This window comes from Colius striatus, chromosome 6 (assembly GCF_028858725.1).
Source record: "Colius striatus isolate bColStr4 chromosome 6, bColStr4.1.hap1, whole genome shotgun sequence".
In the NCBI taxonomy this organism is placed as follows: Eukaryota; Metazoa; Chordata; class Aves; order Coliiformes; family Coliidae; genus Colius; species Colius striatus.
In genome coordinates this window covers 23,878,061-23,903,541 of record NC_084764.1, presented here as the reverse complement: position 1 = coordinate 23,903,541, position 25,481 = coordinate 23,878,061, and the positions used below count along the sequence as shown (strand labels likewise).

The window sequence follows — 25,481 nt, the reverse complement described above, 5'->3', positions numbered from 1 at the left end:
ATTTCACAAATACAAACTGTGGCCAAAAGCCATCAGATAAATATAGGAAGAAAATAATAAAAACATTTTTGTTAAACACATCTCCCAATTATGTCTCATATTGCACTCTCAAGGTGGTTTCCAGAAAACTTAAGAATATATTCCTTTTAAAAACTGCTGACAAGCAAGGCTGTGTTAAAATTATGTACTTCAGATACCTGGTGAGACCATCTGTCTAGAGAATCTTTTGGCATTAAAAAAAACCCCCAGAACTGATGATACTGCTAGAAGTTATCAGCCCTAGGCTGCAGAGAGAGAAGTGTTTTAAGAAAGGTTTTGAAACCAGAGAAATGAAACAACAAGGCAATATTCATGGTATGACTGTTACAGATACAAGAAGGTATGATGAGCAGATCACAAAGTAAAATACAAGATTCATTAGTACAATAAAGAGAAAAAAAATAAACCCTAGAGACTACATGGTGGTAGAAACAACCCTGTACCACCCAGCTCTCCTATCTTTAACTGACATCTCTGCTTACTCATCTGTTTTGTTTCTGTCTAAACCAGGGAACAGATAATTCATACATCACATTTATGATACTGTATTTACTGTACCATGACCAAACTGAAAGGTATGATGTCTGTGGGAGAAAACAGTTTAAACAAAATCCATTTGGCAGTTTCTCTGACAAATACATTGTTGTTTAATTGCCTGCATAGTCTATGCTGCACAAGGCACAGAAATTGTGAAGGACACAATCAAAACTATAGCAAGGTATAGTTGAATTTAGGTGTAACTAAATTTGTCTTTGAGTACCATGACTTAGAGAAACACCTGGGTTGAAAGCACCTCATGTACTACCAACCTCCTTTTCCAAGTCAACAGATCAAATTACTTATCCCCATCAGAGCTGAGAGTCCTCATACCTCTGGAAGTCAGTAATAGTCTTATGATGAGGTTCAACAGTCTGGGATTCAACAGACTGAGGGTCTTGACAGATGCCAAGTGTCTTTGTACACATTCTCCCAGAACATCTTACATTATTGGTTGTTTTAGGAGGCTGGTTCTGACATGGTCTCTGTAGGCCTCAAAACGGGCTGAAGGAGAAGTTATTTCAGAGAGTTACAGAAATGTTGCAGAAATGCTTTTTTTTTTTTCTTTTTAAAGAAAAAAATGGTGACATTATTCTGTCTCCAGCCTTTTCAACAGATTATGACTGCTCGTAGAGAATTATTTACACTAGGTGCTACAGTGGCAAACAGAAAGCAGTTAAACAAAAATTCAACAGAACCACACACCACGAGTACTTAGCTTATTCCAGTCAATGCAGTCACCAAGACAACAGGTTTTAAATGGTGCCACAGTGACAACAGACACATGATGGTAAACTGAACTGACTTAGTGTGCATTTTCCTCACTATTGACAAGATCAGAGCACCTCCAGAAACCAACTCACTGTGCTGGACTCTCAATAAGCCTTTGGGAGCTATTGCTGTTGTAATGCATAGATAAACAGATGGATACACAAACACAAACATAGCTGCAGACTTTAGATTAATGTCCTTTTCTGATGAGTGCTATAGGCTGCCCATGATAGTTACGGAGGAGTCCTTCATTCCAGTACCATCACGTGATACCTGTAACGACCCTGGTTGTTGCTCATGCTGTGGCCTGCTGGGTGTTTCTGGAGCATTCAGTGGATAGGATTCCTTTGTCTCAGTCCTCAGACACCCTAAAAATGTTAAACAAGAGTCTCGCATCTTGGCAAAGTTCTGGTAAGTGCTTTCACTGGAAAAACAGTACAATACTGGATCAGCAATGCAGTTAAAAGTAGTCAACAGGAGAGAAACATGGTAAATATTAAATATTTTCTCAGCAAAGGAGCAGTTGTTTTCCAGCAAGCTGCGCACCACAAGCAGGATGTGGTATGGTCCAAAGCAAACTAAAAAAATTAGAACAGTGCTCGAAACTAGTCGTTTAATTTGGATTTTCTTCTTCTTTTGAGTGCCATGACTCTTGTGGACCACTCTTAAAATCCCACAGTAAGAGAAGGCCAACAGAAAGAAGGGGAAAAGGAAGCCAGCAGAGAAACGGTAGTAATTGACATTGTGCTCCCACTCTTTGATAGGGTAGTGCTCGAAGCACACTACGTGGCTTTCGGCATCCATACTGATCTCTCCATGTGTAAAGACAAAGCAGCATGTCATTATTTCCTTGGTCCAGATAACGATGCTCACAATCACAGCAGCCTTCATTGTCCGAAACCGCTGAAATCTAAAAGGGTGCACTACTGCGAGGTAGCGATCAATGGAGATGCAGCAGAGGAAGCCCACACTGATATAGATATTCTCATACAAGAGGATGCCACAAATTTTGCACAGCAGCTCATTGTAGGTCCAGTTGTCATGCTGTAAAACATACTGAAGCCAGAAAGGCAAAGAAAATATATAAAGCAGATCTGCTACTGTCAAATTGCAAAGGTAGATACCCAGTTCATTTTTAGCCTTGATCTGTAAATACCCATAGTACAGTGACAGGCAGTTAGCAGGCAAGCCTAATATAAATACAAATATGTATACCACAGGGGATAATGTCTGATGGATATCATGATTAATAGTGCACTTCTCAGTTGCATTCTCTGTGAAATTCACCATCTTCTGTTTCTTCCTGTGTATCACTCATCAGGGTCCCAAATGAACATATGTAAAATTTAATTTCATCCAGTTTCATTTATCACTTATTTCTTCCACAAACATTTAGGCTGAAATGATGACTTGCTGTGGGATGTTAATATCCTGAAAGTAAACCACATGAAAAATCTTCAGAAGGGATATGGCTGTCAAGTATACAGTATGGTTTTCAGTAAGCTGCCTTTTCCTAGCCTTAAATTCCTTCTAGTCTTTGACAGAAGATAAAACCTGTCTGGAAAATCATGATTCATGTGAGTAAGCCATAGTACTTACCAGAAAAGTAACAGAAAATTTTGTATCCAAGAATCCCAAAGCAAATTACAAACAGTTGTTGCTTTAGCTTTACAAGTATCAAAAAGTTGAAAAATTATCATCTCTGCTTTGCAGATGAGGCATAAAGGCAGTAACCTAATTTGTCCACAATGGAAAAAATGTCTCTAGCAAACCAGCAGTCGACTCAGACTTCTTTAGAGAATGCAGGGTGCACAAAACAGTTGATATTTTGTTTCCTTTTTCAGAATTTCCCCTTACGTACAAGACACCATGGACTATGCATTTCAACCGATCAGGATGAGAAAAATGAAATTTTTAGCAATCTCTCTTACAGTTACTTGTAAAGACAATCTCAAAAGCAGGCTGTCTTTCCATATTGGAAGGACACTGTAAAAATCTTGTGTACAATATATGCCCATGGTCTCAGTCCTGCAGGATGTGCTATTACAGATTCCTTATTTGCCATCAGCTCTCAAAAACACTCATTTACTGTTAGTGCTTGTACATTTCTATCTTTTCTTTTCATCTTCACTGAATATGAATATAGTTATTTTCACTGGAAGAATCTTCTATAGTCCCAGCACATAACCCTATGAATCATTCCTATACTACAGTATTGCTGTTTAAGACAATCACAGAAATCACTGCTGACAATGGGTTAGCACCCAGTTCAACTAGGACAAGCATTCAGCTTTTAGCCAGCTCCCAGTGATTAAACCCAAGGCTAAACGAAGTATCACTTTTGGCATTTTATCACCTCATGTGATATATTCACATTGGCACTAATGCTCAGGACTGTAAAACAGTGGGGCAAACTGTGCCCAGAGTGAAGGTAATGAATGTTTTACCTGATGATGCAAAATACCAAGACTCTATTTCTTTCACTCTCTTCCCGGGAAATGTGCCATTGTAGTGTGTACATTTGTAATGTTAACAAATTGTGTACTCTTCCTATAGCTTCAGTTAATATGGATTCAAAAGGAAACAGCACTATTCAGGGACAAAGCGAAGGCATGGTTGCTTTTTCCTGTTTACTAGTATATATTTTTGTCATTGTCTTCTGTCCTGTCTAGGAACATACATTTTTTTCCAAGGCAACCCTGATGACAACGTTGCCACGCTACAGTCAAATTACTATCAGATGCAGCATTTAAGGATATTACTGACAAATTGGTTTTTTACATAGTGCTGGGCTTCACTCCTGTAGAAATTGAAAAGAAAATTACTTTCTTTAGGCCAGAAAATAATTACCTGGCTGAAATAAGTGACAAAACCTGCAGACACTTTCAATGTTTAGCTGCAACCAGTGTAACAGTGCCGCAGAAGTCACAGCAAACTTAAGGACATGTGTAAATATTTAAGAATTAAAATGTGGTTTTCATTCCTTCACTTTTCCTCTTTTTCTTACCAACAGACAGAACATCAGTCACAGTTTTGGTGGAAGGATTCTTGGGAATCTCAGATACATTCAGTCATGAAACAACAGGCCAATATTAGCTCAGCTCTCTCAAGACTTCTAACTTCGTTGTCCAATGCTGCTTGTGTGAAAGACTAGCCAACCCCTACCATTCTATGATTCTAAGTTTAGCATATCACAAGCACTGCTCTCCTCATTCTCATGCAGGTCCTGTGAGGGTAAAGAGACTACTCTTCCTCTGAGGCTGGCACAATGGTTATAACAGATAAATCAAGTGCAGCAGGAGAAATGCTGCTAAGACACCCAGTTTGCAGGTACCTGTGGCATAGTTTGAAGTCGGCTCTGAGAGATTGCCATAACCTTCTCATGGAATAACAATGACCATGTTAACAGTACAGATGTGTACAACAGAAACTAATCACTGAAGTTATGCACAAATTTCCCATAGGACTGTTACTTAAGGGTCATTAGCTCGCCTGTAATGCTATCTGGTTTCTCAATGACTTCATAAACATCAGGCAGCTCCCCTGTCTACAAGGGAGCTGGTCCCACACACATGAGGACAGGGTACAGAATCCTTGCCAAAGCAGATCTAAAATGCCTAAAAATCTGACATCCATCATCTATTCTGCCACCTAAGAGTGTCCAGTCAATGCTAAGCTCCTATTGATGAGGACAAATAGTAATTCAAAAGCTGTCAAAAATTTTGAAAAGTCAGAACTGTCTTTACAAGTCTGGCATAGTTCAACAGTGCTGAGTTCCATCCAGTGTTACCCAGTGAGTTAACAGGGACCACAGTATGAGAAAAAGCAGATGTACTCTCCAGTTGCACTGTTTCTTGAATGTTTCTTTTCATCTAAGAACTCAAAATGTTTTTATTAAATTATGTTTATTTCACAGAGAACATGATTGTGAAAATCACTTCTATTTAGCTTAAAAGTCTTGCCAGAACACAGAACGCGACCACAAAAGTCTAACTGATGCAACATTATGCCAATATATGCTTAGGATTGCAGCAGCATTTCCTGCACCTGGAGGAAGTGCTGGACTGGACTTTCGACAGCCAGCAAAGGCTGGCTGTCACAAAGCTCTTTGTCTTGTACCATGTTTCAACAAACCTGGTATCAAAGTGCTGCAGAGGTAGTGTTAAATGAGTGCTGAAAAGCCCACCCAGTTGTAAGAACACAATACACAATATCTTATAAGCTGTGTGGAAAAGTGTAAAGTGAAGGAAAGGTAATGCAGGGTTATAGGCAAGAAAAGACGAATAGCTGCCTCATTAGTTACTGACCTTGTCTGGATAAGGGAGGAGAAAAATTAAAGTTGCTGTATGAAAAACATCTTGGGTGAGTATAATAAGAAAGCTAAAAGCAGTTATGATTGGGAACACAAAGCCATTCCTTTTGAACAGGTTTAATATGGAAATAGTGCAGCTGTGTGATGTTTCAGAGCATAGTTTTTGTAACACCTTCAGTAACACAAGCTGGCAGACAACATTTCTCTCTTATAAATGCCCACATTTTTTAGATGATACCCATCTAAGCACAAGTCCTAGAAACCAATTAGAAACTCTCACCATCTACATGAGCTCCAAACAATTATCTTGTTCCTCGATTAAAAAGAAAGCCAAAGATCCTTGGCTATGCAGAGACTCTCACTTTTTCTTGGTTTAAATGAGCCAACTTTCATTCCTGGGTAGTTCAACAACAGGTTCTTTTCTTGCCCAGCTCCTTTGTGCCTTAACTGTTGACAGAAACATGGCTCCTCCTGCACCATGAACCAAGGAGCAGCTCACACGTTAAGCTATGTCTGCTGGTAATTCCTGCTGGTGCAGGAAATAGCTCAGAGCTTATAACAGCCTCTTCAGCTCAGAACAAGCACTAGCATGGAGCCTTGGTGGGTTCTTTCAGTCTCAGTGAACATTGCTACAAATTTCCTTGCAAGAAATATGTATGCAATTAGACCTACATATTTTTAGCAGAGACAAATTGGACTAACACAAAGTACTTCCTTGTAGGAATTTGCAAAAGTTGTACACTGAGCTTATTTTATCCCCAAAGCACTTGTCTCCATGAACATGTAGTATAAGATAGATGTGTGCCTTTGTGTAACAGTAGCTCTTGCTGTTAATATATCCCTGCACCTGTCATAAACTGTAGACAGGCCTCAGCCACTTAGCTCTTACAGTAGCACTTGAACTGTGCTGCATATCTTGGAACTATAAAATTGAGATTGTTTCAACTTAGGATTTGGTTCAGATCATTACCTACACAAACAGCAGCCCTTAAATTTGCACAGTAAACTTCCTGCAACACTTGAGGGTTTGATCCTGGCACACAAAGCCTTGAAGAATAAGATTAGGTAAAGAGGCTGGGAAGTGATGACTAGAAGAAACTAAGGGTCAGGTTAACAATATAAAATGAGCCCAAACTGGCTAATATCCTTAGGACAAGGTTGGGAAAAAAAAAGTAATAGAAAGTGAAAATCAGGATGTATGACTGAGTAGGAAGAAGTGGTACAATGATGTTTGGACTAAATCAGAAGAATTATGATGTAAAACACAGACTTGTTGTCAGGTGTGTAGAGAGGAAGCCACAAAAATGATCAGAGGGACCCTCTCCTATGAGGAAAGGCTGAGAGAGTTGGGGTTGTTCAGTTGGAGAAGAGAAGGCTCATAAGAGATCTTCTTTAAGTAAGGGGCCACAATAAGACTTCAACAAAGAGTTTTTAATAAGGTCTGTAATGGACAGGATAAGGAATAATGGTTTTAAACTAAAAGAGGGTAGATTCAGACTATTATAGAATCACAGAATCATAAAAAGGGACTGATAAAGATAATCTAGTTCCTAGGTCTCTGCCATGGATAGGGATACCTTCCACTAGAGCAGATTGCTCAAAGTCCCATCCAACCTTGGATTGCCCCAATCCATGTGCAGGACCTTGCACTTGGCCTTGTTGAACTTCATGAGGTTTGCATGGGCCCACCTCTCAAGCCTGTCCAGGCCCCTTCGCATGGCATCCCTTTCCTCCAGCGTGTTCATCCGCAACACATAGCCCCCTGTTGTCAGCAAACTTGCTGAGAGTAGACTCAGTGCTGCTTCCATATCACCAAAGATGTTAAACAGTGCCAGTCTTAATATCGAATCCTGAGAAGCATCACTTGCCATGACAAAATATAAGTAAGAAGTTGTTTATGATGAAAGTGGTGAGGCACTGGAACAGGTCGTTGTGGTGTTTTAGCCCTGGTTAGGTGCCAGGTGCCCACCAAGTCATAATATCACTCCCCTCCTAAACTGGACAGGAGAGAAAGAGAAACATAATGAGAGGTTTGTGAGTTGAGAACAGAGAGATCACTCAGCAATTAGTATCATGTGCAAAACAGACTCATCTTGGGGAGAAAGTATTTGATTTAGTAATGAACCATCAGAACAGGGAGATGAGAAATAAAACTGAATCTTAAAACACCTCCCGCCACCCCTCTCTCTTACCCAGACTCTCCTTCTCTCCCCTGCAGCAGCTCAGGGGATGGGAGTTGTGGTCAGTTCATTACAGATGGACTTTGCTGCTGCTTCTCCTCAGGGGGAGGCCTCCTCACACTTCCCACTGCTACACTGTGGGGTCCCTCCCACGGGAGACAGTCTCTCATCAACTCCTCCAGCGTGGGTCTTTCCCATGGGCTGCAGCTCCTCACAAACTGCTCCAGCGTGGGGCCTCCCACGGGGGCCTCACACCCTGCCCCAGTGTGGGTCACCCACTGGGAGAGCAGTCCTTCAGGTACCGACTGCTCCAGCCTGAGTCCCTCACAGGACCACAAGTCCTGACAGCAAACCTGCTCTGGCGTGAGCTCCTCTCTCCCCACAGACTCCCAGGTCCTGCTGGGAACTTGCTCCATGGTGGGCTTCCCACAGAGTCACAGCCTCCTTCAGACATCTACCTGCTCTGGTGAGGGCTCCTCCATGGGCTGTGAGTGGATCTCTGCTCCCCAGTGGCCTTCATAGATTGCAGGGGCTCAGCTGCCTCATCATGGTCCTCACCACAGGGCACAGGGGAGTCTTTCTTTCAGGGCCTAAGCACCTCCTCCCCCTCCTTCTCCACTGACCTTGGTGTCTGTGGAGACATTTTCACATTCTCACTCCCTGCACAGCAGCTTCTTTCCCTTCTCAAATACATTATTCACAGAAGCGCTACCTCAGTCACTAATTGGCCAGGCCTTGGTCAGCTGTTGGGTTCATCTTAGAAATGATTTGCTGTCAGCTACAGGGGAAGCTTCTGGTAGCTCTTTGTTTAAAGAAGCCATCCCTGTAGCACCCCCCACTACCAAAAACCTGGCACAGGCAAAACCACTGCAGTTGTCCAGAGAGGTGGTAGATGCCCCATCCCTGGAAACATTCAAGGTCAGGTTGGATAGGGCTTAAGGCAACCTGAACAAGATGTTTCTGCTCACTGCAGTGGGTTCTAAAGGTCCCTTCCAACTCAAACCGTTCTGTCTTTCTAGCATTCTAAAAGGGACACAAAGTAGAAAGAGCCATAAAAGGCAAGGAAGGATGTTTCCATTAACATACAAGAGAAGTAAAGAAAAAGACAAGTACATATGAGGCCCAAGCATAAATCTGAAATATTTGCTATTTTTTTATTTTAATCTTTAGAAACAAATTTGTGAGTCAGTATCTAACAAAAATGTTTTTAACAGTGGGATGAATGCATAGAAAAAATAGATAAGCAAAGGCTAATACATATTTTGAAAGTCTATGTGCACTCTGAGAGAACCAGCTAAAGCAATTTGTGAACTATTGCTGATGAAGTTTCATAAATCATAGTGGAAAAATAAAACTGGCATAACATCTATCTTGTGAGAAAGATAGATACTAGTCAGCCTAGCTTCAACCAGACCAGTAGATGCAACAATTCTGCTCGTTAAAGATCTTAGCTTGATTTAAATATGAAAGAGGGATAAGACTTAGGTTGCACTAGAGACTAAGATTTCTAATTCCTGACCCTAGCATACTTGACCTTGATGCTCATCCTCTTGTAGTGCAGCTCATTTTATGTGCACCATCAAAGTATCATAGGATACATTGTGCATGGTGTTAGTTTACCATTTATAAATATAAACAAATGTTCATGGGATTCATTTATCTACTGACCATGTCATGTATTTTTTAATTGGATCAAGTTCTAAACTACCTCAGTGAATCTGGAATGAAACATATCAGTTAAAAACAGATACAAATTATCAGATAAAATTATTGGATTAAAGACAGATACATATTCCCTAAGAGTATAAAACATAGGTCACCACAACAGAAAGCATGCAGAAATTTTGTTTCTGTCAAACCTCTGTGTGAAGAGCAGCGGTTTGCAAGGTGTTTTGTTTCTGTCTTCTGCTGGTTTTGCTATTTGTAAAACAGAAGGACTACCTCTCTGCTATACTTACTTTTTTGTCTGTTTTTTTGCATTAGAAGAACAAACTCTGTCCTCCTTTTTACAAGAGAGTCTTAGCAGAGGCATACAGTAAAAAAGAGACTGTATCTTTTAAATCTCTGAAGCCATCTGAAGTGAAGTGGAAAAAGAAAATAATTCCTCCTTAACTGAATTTGCTTCTAAAGTTAATTTAAGTCTACACACAAACCATTCAGTGTTTGTTAACCTGGAAATGGGCCCTTCTAACATGAATCTCTGTGTACAGTAATTCTTTCTCAATGCATCTGTTTCAGTTAGAGGAAACCATAAAAGTATTCTGTAAATTATAAATCACTTTCGTCGGTATTGTATGACTCCATTTATAAACCTATTGTCAAAGAAGGATGTCAGCAACATTTTTTTCAGAACCCACATAAACAAAAGACTAATTAGTCACTGACATCCAATTTTCCCTGATGCAGACATGCGATTATTCACGGCACTGGGTAAATCACTGCATTTGCTCAAACTTTGATACCTTGGGAATTTGTCCCAACAATTTAGTTTCTGCTTACCAAATTTCTCTGAAGCCTCAAGTAAGCTAGTTACATTCAATATTTCGTCACTAAAAGTGGCCCACAGTGGTAGGGCAGTTGAGGGTTTCATGCCCTCAATTTGTAAATTTGTCACTAGGAATTAATCATGTGGATTTGAGTAGTGGGTTCTTTTGTTTCTCGTGGGGAATTCAATGATTGTTGTAAACACTAGATTGGACAGCACTATAAGCTGAGAAATTTTACCTGTGCAGCCTAAGCAGTGTGGGCTGATGAAAGCAAAGCAGCTAGAAGCCAATGAAGATTATCCACAAAATTAATTCAAATAATTCTGTGACCTCTAAATCTAGTTCAAATTCTCATTTCCCATCAGCAATGACATGGTAATGCAGTTTCATATCACAAATGCCTGACTGATCACGAATCTCTGTAAGAAATACCTGCATCAATATGGATCACAAACCTAAAAGTTCTATATTCAACTCACTTTGTAAATCAAGCAAACTTTTAGTTAGGGAGGAAGCTACCTAGAAAGCAAGCAGATGAGCACTTTTAAATGGCCATAGGAGAGCTAAAGTACCACACATCAGTGACTTGTAACAACGTGTTACCCTGTAGGCTATGCTGGGAGAGGTCACAAAGAGAACTTGTTGAAACACATTTACATTCCTGGAAAATGTCAACACATCAGAAAAAAACCACCCTGAATAAATCATGAGGTTATTATCATTTACTCACATTTGTCATTTGAATTAGAGCACAAAGTATACAGCTTCTTTCTTACTGATGTGCAAACTGTTGTATACATGTTACTTCCTTCCATATGATACAGGAAGTCAGTAAGAAGGCTTGTCCCATTTCACAGGAGAACACCATGAAGGATGTGAGGGCCCAAGGGCTCACATACTGAGGTCAACAATACACTTTTATAGAATCACAGAATCCCAGAATCTCAAGGGTTGCCACTCCCTATACACACACATATCACATTGAAATGTCTCAGCAGGCTGCAGGTATTATCCTTCTGTCCTGCGCACTGCTGTAAGTCTCTATGGAGGTGCACGGGTCCTCTGGGACCTACTGGCTGTGCTTAGAAGCAGAGGGGAAAGGCCAGATGTCTAGCAAAGCTGAAGACTGAGAGACTAAAGTCTGTTTAGTCTAAAGAAGACTGGATTGAGGGCAAAAACAGCAACAACATTCAAACACGCTAAAAGATGAGAGAGGCTGAGTTAAACATCATGAAAATATTTCACTAACAAAGGCAAGTGGAGCACTGGGATAGATGTTCTCAGGACCCTCCCACTCTGTTCTCCACTATTGTTTGCCAGATGACGTGGCAACTCATCTCTCTTAGCAACATACAATAGCACAGAAACAAATTGCATAAATCTGACATGAGGTAAAATAATTTCCACAAAGAAATTTTGTTTAAAACCAAATCATTTTACAACGATTTATGAAATGTTTTCCAATTTGAAAGCTTTTTCCTAGAAATGAAAGTTGTATTCAACGGACATCTATAACCTCCCAACCTCAAAAATTAATACAAAACAATCCATGCTTCTGCTGCTGTACTGTTTCACTTTAGCTTTTCATAACTTTGGACTTCCTAGATGTCATGGTTTAGCAAGGAGCAGCTTCTGCTTGGTAACAGGGGGAGCGGGTTGCAGTGAAGACTCGGTAAAGAGTTTGTGGACTCTCCCCTGGCTCCTGGGTTCACATCCATCTCCGGCCAGGCTGGGCCAATCTGGCGCCTCTGCCATCACTATTTAGGGGACAGGAATTTGAAGCATTTGCGGGAGGTGTAAGAGTGATACAAGATGGAGGCGACCGCGCGGACCCCACAGCTGGAGAAGGAGGAAGGAGGGAGGTGCACCAGACCAGAGACCCCTCTGCAAGCCGTGGTGAGAATGCAGCTGTGCCCCTGCAACCCATACAGGGCCATGGCAGGACTGAGAGCCACCAGCAGCTCCATGTGAGTGCACCTGGACGGGCGAGGGACTGTGTGTGGAGGCGGCCATGGCCCAGGCCGTGCTGGAGAGCCTGTGGGCCCCAGAGCAGCCCCACACGAGAGGCAGAGAGGAGCTGAAGCTTTGGGGAAATTTGTGCGTTGGAGGAGCCCGTGCAGGGCTGCCGAGTGTGTGAGGTACCCCGTGGAGGTGCAGGGAGGACTGGTGCAGAGCCCACCTGCCCTGAGGAGGGACAAACGGCAGAAGCTGTCAGGAACAGACTGACTGAAACCCCGACTCCCTGCCTCCCTGAGCCATTCGGGGGGGGGGAGGTAAAAACACCAGGATCAGGGCTCTGAGCCCGGGAAGAGGGGAGGAGTGGGGAGAAGGTGGTCTTAAAGGGCTGGTTAGACTCTTCATTGTTGTACTACTGTGTGTTGGTTTATTTTGGTTAGGTTTTGGGGTTTTATGGTTATACTTTAGTTGATGTTGCATTAAATTCTTTTCTGTTTTCTTCCCCAAGCCGAGTAGCCTGGTCTGTTTTGTCCTGAACCTTAAGCGACAATTAAGCTCTCCCTGCCTGTTGGCAATCCTCAGGTCTTTGGTACTTGAGGCTAATCGTGGTCTTTTGTTCCCTGATGGGCCTAAACCATGACACTAGATGAGACCTGCACATATGAAAGACAAATTGACACAAAGGATAAGGAAGGTAGATAGGATAATAAGTACAGTTAGTCCAATATCTTAGACTACTCCATATTCTTTACCTAGGATTAGGATCTTCTTACCAAATGCAAGGTCTGAACTAGTGGCTGAACACAGGGAAGTGCTGAAAAGAAACACCACTTTGGAAAAATCCCTATTTATGGTAACAAGAAGTTCATACAATGTGTAATTTCAGTCCAAGTGGTATCAGGGAAGTGAATCACACAACAGGAATTAGTCATGCCATAGCTGCCTCAAAGCTTTTAAAAATGAGCATCTGCCCCCTCCTTCCTGTTGTTAAAGATCAACCAAGTGGACGACATGACTCTCCAAGTATTTCACCATTGAGCTACTGTGACTGGCTCCCACCCACCGGGAATATCTACCTGAGGCTCCATGGGTGACTTGTTTGGGTGAAGGACAGTGGGTGGAGGAAAACACATCACACCACTTTCTGCAGAAATCTTAAATCCCTATATTCCTCAAAGTACAACTCCAAAATTTCGTTTCTTTTTCCCCTGAACTAAAACCTCAGTCAAGCCAATCTCCCTCTGACCAACAACCCTCCTCAACACAGAAGCCAAAGCACCATTGTGTCTTTGCTGTAGAAGCAGCAGGCAAGTATGTAATGATCAGTCATAGCCATCAGTACTGCTTATAATCCCAAATCCACACAAAAATCCTCATTTAAAACAGCAATGTAAGAAAAGTCAAGATTACGTGGGTCTTACCAATTAGAAGCCACAGCAGCCATGATCAACATGCAATTTACCAGCAAGAGACAAGGACTGGAACAACTATGTTGCAGTCTGGGATTAAGAAATAGGAACTTCACCCTTCTTAACAAAGTGAGTTCTGATTCATTTTACCATCTACAGCCTTGGGGAAAAACTGCTCTTCTGATTCATTTTTTTCCAAACTCTGTATTACTGCCTCATTCGATTCTGCAGTCTGCTCTGACACCAACATTGTGCTCCATCAGACAATACCAGATGTCTTGCACAGAAAATAGTGACTTAAGGTTTAGGTGATATCTGTATAGCATTTCAGTGATTTTTTTCCTTCCTTGTGTTGGCAGCATGTCCCTCTGCTCCGGCACTGCCACACAGTCCTTGCCTGACAGAGTGATGCAACTGCCCAGAATGAGCCGTGGTCCCGTGGGACTCACCCCTCACACTGCTCAGCAGCCCAAGCACAAGCCACACCCTCGCAGCTCTTGGGTCACAGCATGCTGCTGGCACCCCATATGGATGGGTGGGCACACTGCTGTACCTTCGCCCAGGAGGTTATGGCACTGCACAGACATAACCAATGTGTATCTCAAGAGCAACTGGCCCTCTGTACCCACATGCACTCACTGTGGGGAAAGTGCTGATAACACACCAAGCAGTCCCTTCTGCCAGGTCTTCCCAGCATCTCTCGCTGATCGTAAGGTTAAAGTTTTGTTCAAAAACTAACCTGTTGGAAACCAAAGTAGGGGCCAAGTTCTCTTTCTGCTTGCCTCTTTTTATAATGCCTCCAGAAAGGTATCGTTAAACCCAAGTGTCAGCGCATCATACCCTCCAAAAAGAACTCACTCATTGTAGTTTGGAAAGCAATCAAACATCCATCTGTACAAATTTTTCTTCTCCTTTACTGATATTTCTGTGGATAGAACTGATATTTGCAGTGCTGCTGACACACGGTAGCTTGGAACATCAATAATTGATGTTTAACTAATAACATTTGACAATAGCAATGACTGTCTAAGAGAAAAATGTTACTTGCTAGGTCTAACTGAAATGTGGTTGAAACTCTGCCACGTCTAAATGCGCTGAGTATGTCTCCTGCTCACGGAGAATGTTAGCATTTTAATTATTCCACACATCAGAAAATAATGATACATTCAATAAAGTCACCACTTTTAAATGCTTTTTACATATATGATTCAGTATACAATTCATCTTGTACAGCAAAAGCTTGGTAGGACATGGTAAAGTTAAAAGCTGTTTACACTATTTGGAGATCTTTCCCTTCTTACCCTCATTTTTCTTTGACTTCATTCCTTTTCTTCTCTTTGGATTTATTTTAATCAAAGTGATGAAATTCATCATAGGAGCTTGTTGAGCTGAAGCACCTAACGCATGCACTGTTGCCATTTAAAACTAGAATAATTCTTTTATGCCTTTGTGCTATGTCTGTGTTTCTGGCTTATGCTGATTCTCAGCATGTCTTTCAAAGAAGTTTCTGTTCTAGATCCAGTTCTTTCTAGTCTAGTACACTAGTGAAAACCTTGGTCCTTTTTTCATTTGGTTGGGTTTTTTTACATGAGGATGTAGGACTCCAATAACCTAGTCCCCTGTGGATAAATCATTCTAAACAAAGTGCTGGCATCTGTATCTGCAGGCATGCCTACATTTTCATTTCCTGAATTTTCATTTCCTCAATTCCCTTAATTTTCATTTAAATAATTATTTCAGTACTTACACAATTTTAAGTGGTAACATAGTGATTTCATTAAGATTTAAACAAAGTCTGGCCTTCCCTTACTCCCAAGTGCCCTCATTTCCCAATGTGTATGAGCTCATCTTCTGCCCTCTGTTTTCTTACTCGTACCTTGAAGCTGCCTCTCGGGATACCTCTGTTTGGCCTTGCACGCACTGCAAGAAATATGCTTGTGCTGAGTACTTCAGTGTCCTGCCTAAGGGCCTGGAGGTTCTTTCCAGCACATCTACCTTTCAGCTTTTGGATGACACTCACATCCATATAAGCCCTCACTATCCACTATCCCTGTGTCCTGCCTGGAGACACAAAGCCATTCATATGCTTGAAAACTGACTGATCCTTCTCTAGGTTTCTTTTAAAGAAAATTAAGAGAAGCCAGCTGCCCATAATCATTATATTAATCTGGATAAAAGAGGTTCAAGACAAAAATGAAAGAAATAGTTGAACAACCATGACCTCACAAAAACAAAAAAAACCCCAAAACAGTATCAGAAAAGCAACTCAAAGCAAAAGCAACAATCTTACTGTAAACCATTCTGAAATACTTCTGACTAGGGAAAAGGGAGAAAATTAAATGCTTGTTACAGGGAAGTTCTGATGAGCTCTTGGGACAGAGATGGAAAAGCTGACACAGGAGATGTGGGATTCCAAACTTGAGAGCTGTTCAGAAATCCAGGTCCTGCTCCAGGGTGGAAGTGTAAGACCATCTCTGAAATTTGGATGCAAGCTCGAATTCCAAATAAGAGTATCCTGATGTAACTTAAAGGATTTTAGTTTAAGCTTCTTGCAAGATTAAAAGACAATTGCTATTGTGAAAGTTTTGTCTGATCACTTCTTAAATATGGAGCACAGACCAAATACATCCTCTAATTAAATACGTGCATAGACACCTAATCATTATTCATCAAAGACTGAAAATCCTCCTTCCTTTCACAAGTGGAAGACAAAATGTTTCCAGGTAGAAAATGATCAAATTCTGATTGTTACTAAAATATTAACTTACAATAACACCAAGCCAAGTGATCTCTGTCAGTAATATTTCCACTCTTCCCTACTGATTTTTCCCATTTTAATCAGGTGTCATTAAAGTGACTTAAGTTTGACTGCATTTGCTTTTTGTAATAGGTTCATGTTTGATTTCTCCCTCCTCTGTTAGCTATGTAATCTCTCTTCAAATCTATGTATCTTTACTGTCGACCCATAGCAAACTCTGTGAGAAAAAGGAAGCATGAAAGCTTATGGAATAAAGCAACTATGTCGAGAAATGAGAGATGAGGCTTGCCCTGGCAGTAATAGCTCTCTGCAGCAGTTTTTGAGTGAAGAATGTCAGGAGGACATCTCATGGAGCAACAGTAGCAGCAGCAGAGTGCTCTCTCCATTTTCTGTAGACCAGATCAGTTTGGTATTTCTTTTCACCTCTGGCATGGTAAAAGATCTGTCTAAGCAACTCCAGATCAAATTCTAAGATAATCCATCTGGAAACAAATCTGCTGCCACAGAAACAATTTTTGGCAAGAGAGGAACAGAGTATACTTTCAGGTGAGTTCGTTTCTCAATCTCCCCCTAACAGTGTTTTAAATCTATTATTTAGTGCTTTGGGGTTTTTTTACTTTTTTTTCAGGTAGATTATCTACAGTTTCCAGACAAAGTGCCTAAAAAGTTGTCCTTTTGCTACCCGGTAGATTAACAGAGTTCAGAGCTTGGTTTCTAGTGCAGAAAAAGGAATTACAACAGATGCATCCCTGAGAGAATAAACTGCAATGTTGTTCTTAGCTGCTGATGATTACTAATATCTTTACTTAAAATTATGGGGCAGTTTCTTCTAAACATTAAAGCTGTTCTGTGTCTTTTCAAAACCAATTGCCATCAGCTGTCAGGGACAGCAGCTCTGCAAATGCTTCACTTGGCAGAGTAATTCCTAACAAGCATTAAAAGCCACTCAGAATAAGCTTTATCGGAAAAATAAACCTCTTAGTGAAGACATTCAGCTAATTATAAGGTAATGAGCCTCACAAGGCCACTATGTCTGGAGTTCTTTTGCCACATCTCTCCATTTAAAAATAATTAGCAAGTTGTGTAAATGTCCTTCTGAGTCCAAAATAATATTTTCTCTGTTTACCACTACACTGACACAAGAATAGTCAACTGGACTGAAGCTGAAACATGAATGCACCCTCAGGACAGGTCTAGAAAAACTGTTGGGGAACAGTTTTTCTTCAGCTCGTGCTATTCAATGGGTTGCCAGGTAAACTTGCAGTTACAGCATGAGCCAGCTAATCTGAGTGACAACATCCACAGGGCTGGTAGGAGGACCCACGCCTTTGAACACCTGGCCCTGTGCAACTATTCTCACCCACAAGGAAGAAGTTTCCAGCCTGTCTGACCTCAGGAACCAGCCATCCCCCAGGCTCACCCTATCTGATGACATCGGGTATGATGACACCTATGTACATCTAGTGTAGCCGGGACTCATCATCTTCCCGTCTCTCCCCTTTCCCCACATCTTTCTTCTGTCTTTTCACACTGTCTAGGATTGCTTACACTCCCCAGGTCCCAGAACAAAGAGAGTTAATTTTTGTTTGCCAGCCACAGAGATATATACATCTCACTGCAGATGTGAAGTGAGATGAGTTTGTGGTTTGGTTTGGTTTAATGAGATACTGGCACCACCTCATCTTTCCTCATTTGAAACTGATGTGCAAATCACAAGACAGTGACATACACACTGTCACCTCCCTGGCGGTGCCCCGATATCACAAAGCAGCATACTGGTCTGATCCTATAAATTCAAATTTTCTCACAGTGTACTCCCAGACAATGGAAAGATTCCTAAAAGCTGGGGAGGTACCTTCTATGCAAGCACCTAAATGACAGTTGTGTAGCACCAAGTGTAAAAGAAACTGGAAACAGCTGCCTTCTGCCTCTTCTCTCATAGAACAGAAAGACCTTATAATTGCAAGCATAGAAGCTGCATGATGTGGGGGAAATAGAAGATAAGATGAGGAGGCAGAAAGGATAAAGATGACAATAGTAAAAAATTTTGTTTCCCCTCAGAAAAGCAATGGAAGAGTTGGTGTTAAATACAGAGGACTGACTCACTTTTACTGGCTTCTTGAGTAAAGCAAACTTGAAAGAAGAAGTGGTCTGACACTGTACTCTTCCAGAACCACTGTGAACACAGAGTGCCAATGTGGAAAAAGTCACGGAGGGAACTGATTAACACACTGTTCAGAAAGTCCCGTAAGGCTCAGAGTGACAGTGTCATGTCCTAGGAGCCTACACTTAGCCATTTTTTCTTGCCTTATTGTTAAGTTTTCAATTTTTTTCCTTAGGTTTTTGTTACTGATATCTGCATGTATTCTGAACAGGTAAGGTAGCACACAGCTGTTACATTCTTCTAAATATTTCTCAGCTCCACTCCTGGTGCACACATGAAGCTGATCACTCAGTGGCTTACTTTTCTCACTTCTTTACAAAGACTGTCAAGAAGAACCAGAAAAACGTACTTGTAACTCAGGCAACCTACAACAATGAGTAAAGGTTTCAATCCTACTAAAACAACAATCAAAAGAGACTCATTTCTGACCAGATGGATTTAATTTCACTAAACAAATCATCACATTGCAAGTTTCCCAATCAGGTTCTGAATAGCAGCAAGAAAAGTAGCTTACTGTTCTGAAATGACAATAATGACACACTTTTGAGACACAAAGACAAATCTCTATAGGTGTACACAGAGCAGCCACATACCAAGGTATGTGATTTAGCAGTTTCTCATTAGGTGTAACTTTGGGCTTGTATTCTCAGTGGAAAGAAAATATTTAAATCCCTTATTAGTCATTCAATACAGCTTATGTTTAATCAACTTAAACAGTCCTAAGTCCTCTGAAAATGACTGCTGGAATTTATCTGTTGGCTATTGCTCTGCTTCCCTGCAGCAAACATGAAACAGCTTCTCAGTTTAATTCCCTTTCATCAACACAACTTCAACATTCAGCTCCCCTTGTGCCTAAGTGGAACTCGAGAAAGTTTTTCTGGAAGAACTTTGATTCCAGGCTCTCACTAGTGGGAACTTGCCAAGGGAATTCATTTTGAGGTTGTGAATTCTTTTGGACACATTGCTTTGGTTGAGTCCTTGGACTGCCTTGTTGTTTTGCTTTAACAACCTGGCCAAAAAACTGTCCTGTCACATTTCCAGAGGTCATAACCTTGTATAATCTGGCTCAGTGCTGGAAAATTTACTCGCTTTTAAGAATTAAAAGACTGAAAAATGAAACTCACCTGTAATCAGAGTTTATGCAGAGAGGCTTTCCCTGCAGTGTGAAGAGCACAACACTTCCCTTCTCCTAGCTCCTGCTCAGGCTGCTGGTGAGGCTGTCCTCCTCCCAGCTGTGAGCAAGGCTGGCGATGAAACAGCACAGGGAAGGAGGAGGAGGAGATTGTGTTTCAGCTCCTGTGCTCTTTACAGTTCAACTGCGAAAGAGTCAGCCCAGCCCTCTCTTCCCTCACCCACTCATTCGTAAATGAAAGAGATGAGAGTGCCAAAAGAAGACACCAAATAGGGAGACTGCAATGCATGGAGTGGTACTTACATCCAGACCTACCACCACAGACACGAACCAGTGGATAACTGCATTATGATCACAGCGGCTGGCGCAAAGCCCAAATACTGCTGCTTACAGCTTATCTAAACATGCACAGATGTTGCCCCATGCATGAGTATTACAAGTATACAGAGTGTTAGTGTTGTATTATTTATAGTGAGATGTTTCTAGAGCTTGCTGAGACCAGACCTTCATTATATCCAAATGCAGCAGAAGCTGATCTCTGCACAAGGCAGCATCTTCTCTGACTGTGCAAGGGCAAGGGCTGAGAGGAGGGGTTTCCTTCCTCTCTGGTCTACCCAGCAAGACAGACTGAGGCATAAACAGATGAAAGGGCTTGTCCAAGGTCATTCAGGAAGATTGTAGGAGATGTAAAAGCTGACCTCCTGCTAACTCACGTCACTACTCATTCCTGTAGGAGTAAAAACTGCACCGTAGGATATGTATTAAAGTCTGTTGTTCAAAATGAAATGCGCTACTTAATCAGATATCTATTACACCACTAAAGCTGAAAACAAAAGCTCTTAAGTTCAGGCTCTGAACTGGTACATAACTCACCTGCTGCAGGGCTGTGCATTGCTGCTGCAGGGGCAGAAGTGCCACTGCCACTTGGTACGGTGCTCAAGGAGAACTCCCGAATGCTCCCTGCACCACGGTAACAGTGCTCCATGGGTGCCCAGGGACAGCAGGTCCGGAAATAGCAGTCCTGTGCAGGTTACTCCAAGATATGCTCTCTGTTTTCAACCTGTTAGAAAGCAGAGTGACATAGTACAGAAGCAAAATAGAACCCATCCCCCCCCCCCCATCCCCAACAGGGAGAGAATTCAATGGCGTTTACAAAATCCAGAAATATTCCAGGAGTACCCAACGCTAACGTCAGAACCAGCATCAAGAATAATGCCTCATTCCAAACATGGGCAAAAGGCTCTTCAGGTATGACAGCCTACCAGATGGCAGAGCCCTTCCTCTGCCAGGGCTTCTGGCAGATCACAGATCTAAAATTATCTGCAGGGTTAAGGGAGCTTTTTGAGTTCTTGAGAAGGGATGCAGCAGAAAAAAAGTAGGAAATTCTTGAATATGGCCAGCAAGGGCTTCAAAAAGAATAGAATGGTTCTTTGCAAGTTCACTATGCTGCTGGGAGGATGGCAGAGATGCAGACAGCATACCTGGCTGGACAGGCAAGGCACAGGCTCCTGAGAGTACAGCTGGAAGCTGAATATCTTGTGCAATATTAAAGGATATAAAGAGTTGGTATGAAATTTGTCAAGACTACTTGGATTACTTTCTCCTCTGTTTTCTTTAGCACTCATTTAGTGTTTGTTTAGTATTTATATGTATTTTTATGTAAGAAAACACACATTAAGAAAATCACGCAGACTGGGACCTTTCAGGAAGCAAAGTAAAATATTGATTCCAGTGCCTTTTAATCCACAGTTGTGTACTCTTGGATATCACAGCTCTTTTATTAGATTTAAAGAATTTCTAAATGAAGATATTAAGAAAATGATCTGCAGTTACTACCTTAGTAATATGTGCAGTGCTCTTCAATGAGGAGCAACAAGGCATTACATTGGACTGCTTGCCTACCCCAAGAGCCTGCTGAGGCAGAGATGTCTTTGGGATCCAGGTCTCATTGTGGCTGCAGGGAAAGCATTTTCATCTCCTGCAGGGCCCACGCTGCAGATGTGGAACAAATCCAGAGAAGACTCACAGACAGTGATTACCCCTTTGGGTGCCAGGCAAAGCAGACATCGATGGAAGTAACAACTTGGGCAGTATCTCTTTGCTAGTTCCCATCTTGGCTGCAATTCTCTTTCATGGTGAACTGGAAACATGCTCAAAGATGTGTTAGACAGCTTTTAGACAGAGATGACTATAATATCCAGAAAGCAAAGCCAGAGCTTTGGTCATCAGGAACAATCCATGTCTGTCAGGACCCTAAAAAGGCAGGACACGGCCAGCATGGATGGTAAATCAGGCCTTGCAAGTGGAAACAGTCACTTCCACAAATACGCTTCTCAAAAAAAAATTAGAGCAAAATAAACTCCAGAAAAATCCTGGTTTGCTTTTCTTTCATCCAACCATGCTGTTTGACTTCTCTCAGCATACGTATGCTGTAAACTGTATCACTTATTTGGGGATTTGGTGGCTTGGGTGATCTGTCCTCATCACTTCCAAGGGGGCAGAACAGTATCTGTTGCAGACTACAGCCCCCATCACACACACTCAGCAACTGCGTACTGGGCTGCATTAAACTCTAAAAATGAAAACAAATGACAGTTTTTGTACCTTTTTATCTCCATTAATTATACAGCAGCTATTAAAGCTGACAAACAGCTATTATTCGGTGTAAGTCGCAATTCTTGATTTTGCTTGTTTTGGTCAAATAATTTTATTGTGTGTGATGATTAAGTAACTCCATTGAATGAAATAGCTCCTGGCTTGCATGTGTCAGAGCCAGAAGCAGCAACCTTCAAAAAGAATGGAGCTAAACTGGTGCTGTAAACACACAGATGCCATAGAAGTGCAGTAGGAAGGAGGTCATCTAGAGCATCTCCTTATTCTGAGGCCCAAAGAGGAAAGCTAAACTACCTCCTAGAGACCTTTAGCTTCTTAAGTTGCCATTGAGAAAGATCTTCCCTCTCCTCTGGCAATGTCTCCATCCCCTAGCTAGGCTTATTCTTAAAAAACTTTCACCAATTTTGAATTTCAATTTTCCATGTTTCCAAAGTATTTACTATTTTCTTCTCCTTCCATGAATGAACATGAAAAACACCTATAGCTACATTTATCAATGTTAGCCCTTTAAATGTCTGAGGATTAATCATGCTGTCTCTCACAGACTTTTCTTTGGTAAAAGTAACCTCCACTTTTTCAGTCTTTTTCAGAGACCGTGTGTTCTGGACATCTGCTCACTCGTGCTGGTTTCTTTTCCAGTCATCAGCATCCCTCTTGAAGTGTATTCCAGCAGAGACTTTTTCTTGTAGTAATGGCCTTGTTTAATTCCAATTACCTGATCTATGCTTTGCCTCTAAAGGCCAACCTTCCTTTGAAGTTGGGTTTACATCCTTTCAGGCACTCATTTTTGTGACAATAGGAGGAAAATAACTTCTCTCTCTCTTTTGCTGGGATAATCTATATACATATTTCCATTTTGTGTAGCTGAGAAACAAAGACTTGCTCTTCCTTCCCTCCTGGTACCGTGTCTAGAGCCATTGCAGGTCCAACTCTTACATGGCAGTGAGAGGTGGCTATGAAACACAGTGCTTTGCTGTCTGACTTGTTGAGGTTAGTGTCTCAGCTCTACCTCACGATGACTAGCACAATTCTGGCTGGGTATCAGCCAGGCTCCACAGGGCTAGAAACACAACCTAGGGCCAGCTAAATTAGCTTGGGGTACTGATGCTTTTGTAATTCAACTTACCTTGTGTCCTTTTCCAGGAATCCTCCTTGTGAGAGCGTCCTTCAGCAGGAATGCTGAGGCACATGGTTTAATGAGTGGTTGAACTCAATGATCTTAAAGGTCTTTTCCAACTGAAATGATTTTATGATTATCTGAATATATTGTCTCCTGGCTCAGAAGTTACCAAACTGGCTCTCAATTGGCATCTTCAGCAGCTGCTTTCTGGATGGTGGAAACAAGGCTGGCAACACCTTTGGAAACTCAGAAAAGCTGGGGATCTTCTGCCACATATTAAAGCTCAGCATGGTGGCGCAGGCTGAGAACATCCCTACTCACCACAGGAACATGTCCACACCTGTAACCAGCAGGAAATTACCTCTGTCCTCACTATCCCGGTGTTTCCAAAGTTCCTTCAAAATGTAAATTCAGAGGTGCTCCTAATTCCCTACTTCTGCCTACCTCAGCAGAGGTATGAATCTGGAAGGACAGCATAGACCCAGTGAACTAGATGTGGACAGCAAGCCATTCCCACAGGGGTGGTTTGCCAGATAGCATATACCTCTCTAATTTCTTCTAGAGGCAAGGAACATGTTTCATTCACACTAAAAGTGTAATTTAATCATATTTTGCACCTAGATTGAAAACATCCAACATAGTTACTTCATTTTGCACACTAGAAGCTGTCTTCACGTGGCTGAACTTGAGGCCCTACTAATACTGAACAGTGTCTACATGTTGGTTGTCACCTGCAGAGGATTAACGACCTGTAGAGGCTGAGTTGGCTCGTCCTAGAGTGAGTCCCTGTGGTACTGCTGCAGGTACCTGGTTCTCCCCTTTGCCTGTGAAGGTAAAAAGGCCTCACTCTTTCAGTTCACAGTACTGAACAATGCAAAGGCATAGACACAAAGAAAGCTGAGAATGCAGAGATTTCTATGCAAAGACTACCAGAATGAATACAAAGTTTTATAAAACTCTAGAAGTCAGAACCAGTGAAATGGTTTGTGGTCATCACAGCCATGCCAGAGTCCAGGCTGGAATATCTCTGCTCTTGCTATCTGCAGAACAACAGACTGAATTCATCCTTTCCCCAACTATTATGTTACTAAAAAGATACAGGCTCTGATATGTGGCATTACAGATACAAGGTGTGTGAAGGAGCCATGGATGGTTGTGGACATGTTGGGAGTAACCAACTGGATCCATTATGAATGCACATGTGAATTTCCACTCAAGATACAGAAGAGAAGGTTGGACACAGGTAAGTAAAGTTCTTTAAGACAGCCATGTGGATTTGAACTCCTGTGCTTCTACTCTTACACCTACTTGCATGGATTTGGGAATTTTAGCTTAAGAACTGTGGTCATTAGGCAGTCCAAATACCAGTGCTCTGATGCAGTGGAGAAGATGGGACCTAAATGCCCTTTAACCAATACTTCAAGGGCAAAAAAAGTCTCTGATCTTCAGCAACTGCAGTAGATGGGCAAAGTATGACTGCACATAGTTCTCTAGATGTTCCAGATATAGGTATTTTCTAAAACATTTCTACAAAGACATTGTGCTAAAAAAACCCCCAGATTTGGGTTACTTAATTAGTTCATTTTTTGCTTTTCTTCTCACTCTCCATTTTAGACTTGCTTGTAAGTATAATTCTCCTTTTCCCAACACTATCTGTTAAACACATAACCTGTTCCGAGTTTAACACAAGAAGGAAACATTTATTTTTATTTTAGTTACAAAGCTCAATGTGGGTGAAATTTGATCCAGAAAAATCCTGTTAGTATCTGTTTTCATTATTTTTCCTGATTATATAAGAAGAAAACAAGCACGTGTTCATATAGGACAGGGTGGGAGAGTGAAGGGAATTCAGAGTCTGCCAAATATGACTCTGTTACCATTGATATGGCTGATTAAATAAACAAGGAAAAGGATCCATGTTCATGGGAGCTGCATGTGGGTAATAGGACTGGGCTTCAGGAATTCAAGATTTTTTTTTTAATTAGTGAAGCCAAAATAAGCAAG

At 41.5% G+C, this 25,481-nt stretch overlaps 1 protein-coding gene across 1 annotated transcript; it reads right to left on the bottom strand.

Moving 5' to 3' along the window:
* Nucleotides 1–1,299: 1,299 nt before the first annotated feature.
* GPR68 (G protein-coupled receptor 68) lies at nucleotides 1,300–19,821 on the bottom strand. Its single transcript, XM_061998397.1, has 2 exons — nucleotides 19,737–19,821; nucleotides 1,300–2,778 (listed from the first exon to the last, which is right to left on the bottom strand). The coding sequence occupies exon 2, from the start codon at nucleotides 2,635–2,637 to the stop codon at nucleotides 1,561–1,563; it is 1,077 nt and encodes a 358-aa protein (XP_061854381.1). The 5' UTR covers nucleotides 2,638–2,778; nucleotides 19,737–19,821; the 3' UTR covers nucleotides 1,300–1,560.
* Nucleotides 19,822–25,481: the final 5,660 nt, after the last annotated feature.

What these genes read in the sequence shown, in the direction of transcription:
- GPR68 (XM_061998397.1), bottom strand. Translation starts at nt 2,637, where the DNA reads ATGGTGAATTTCACAGAGAATGCAACTGAGAAGTGCACTATTAATCAT.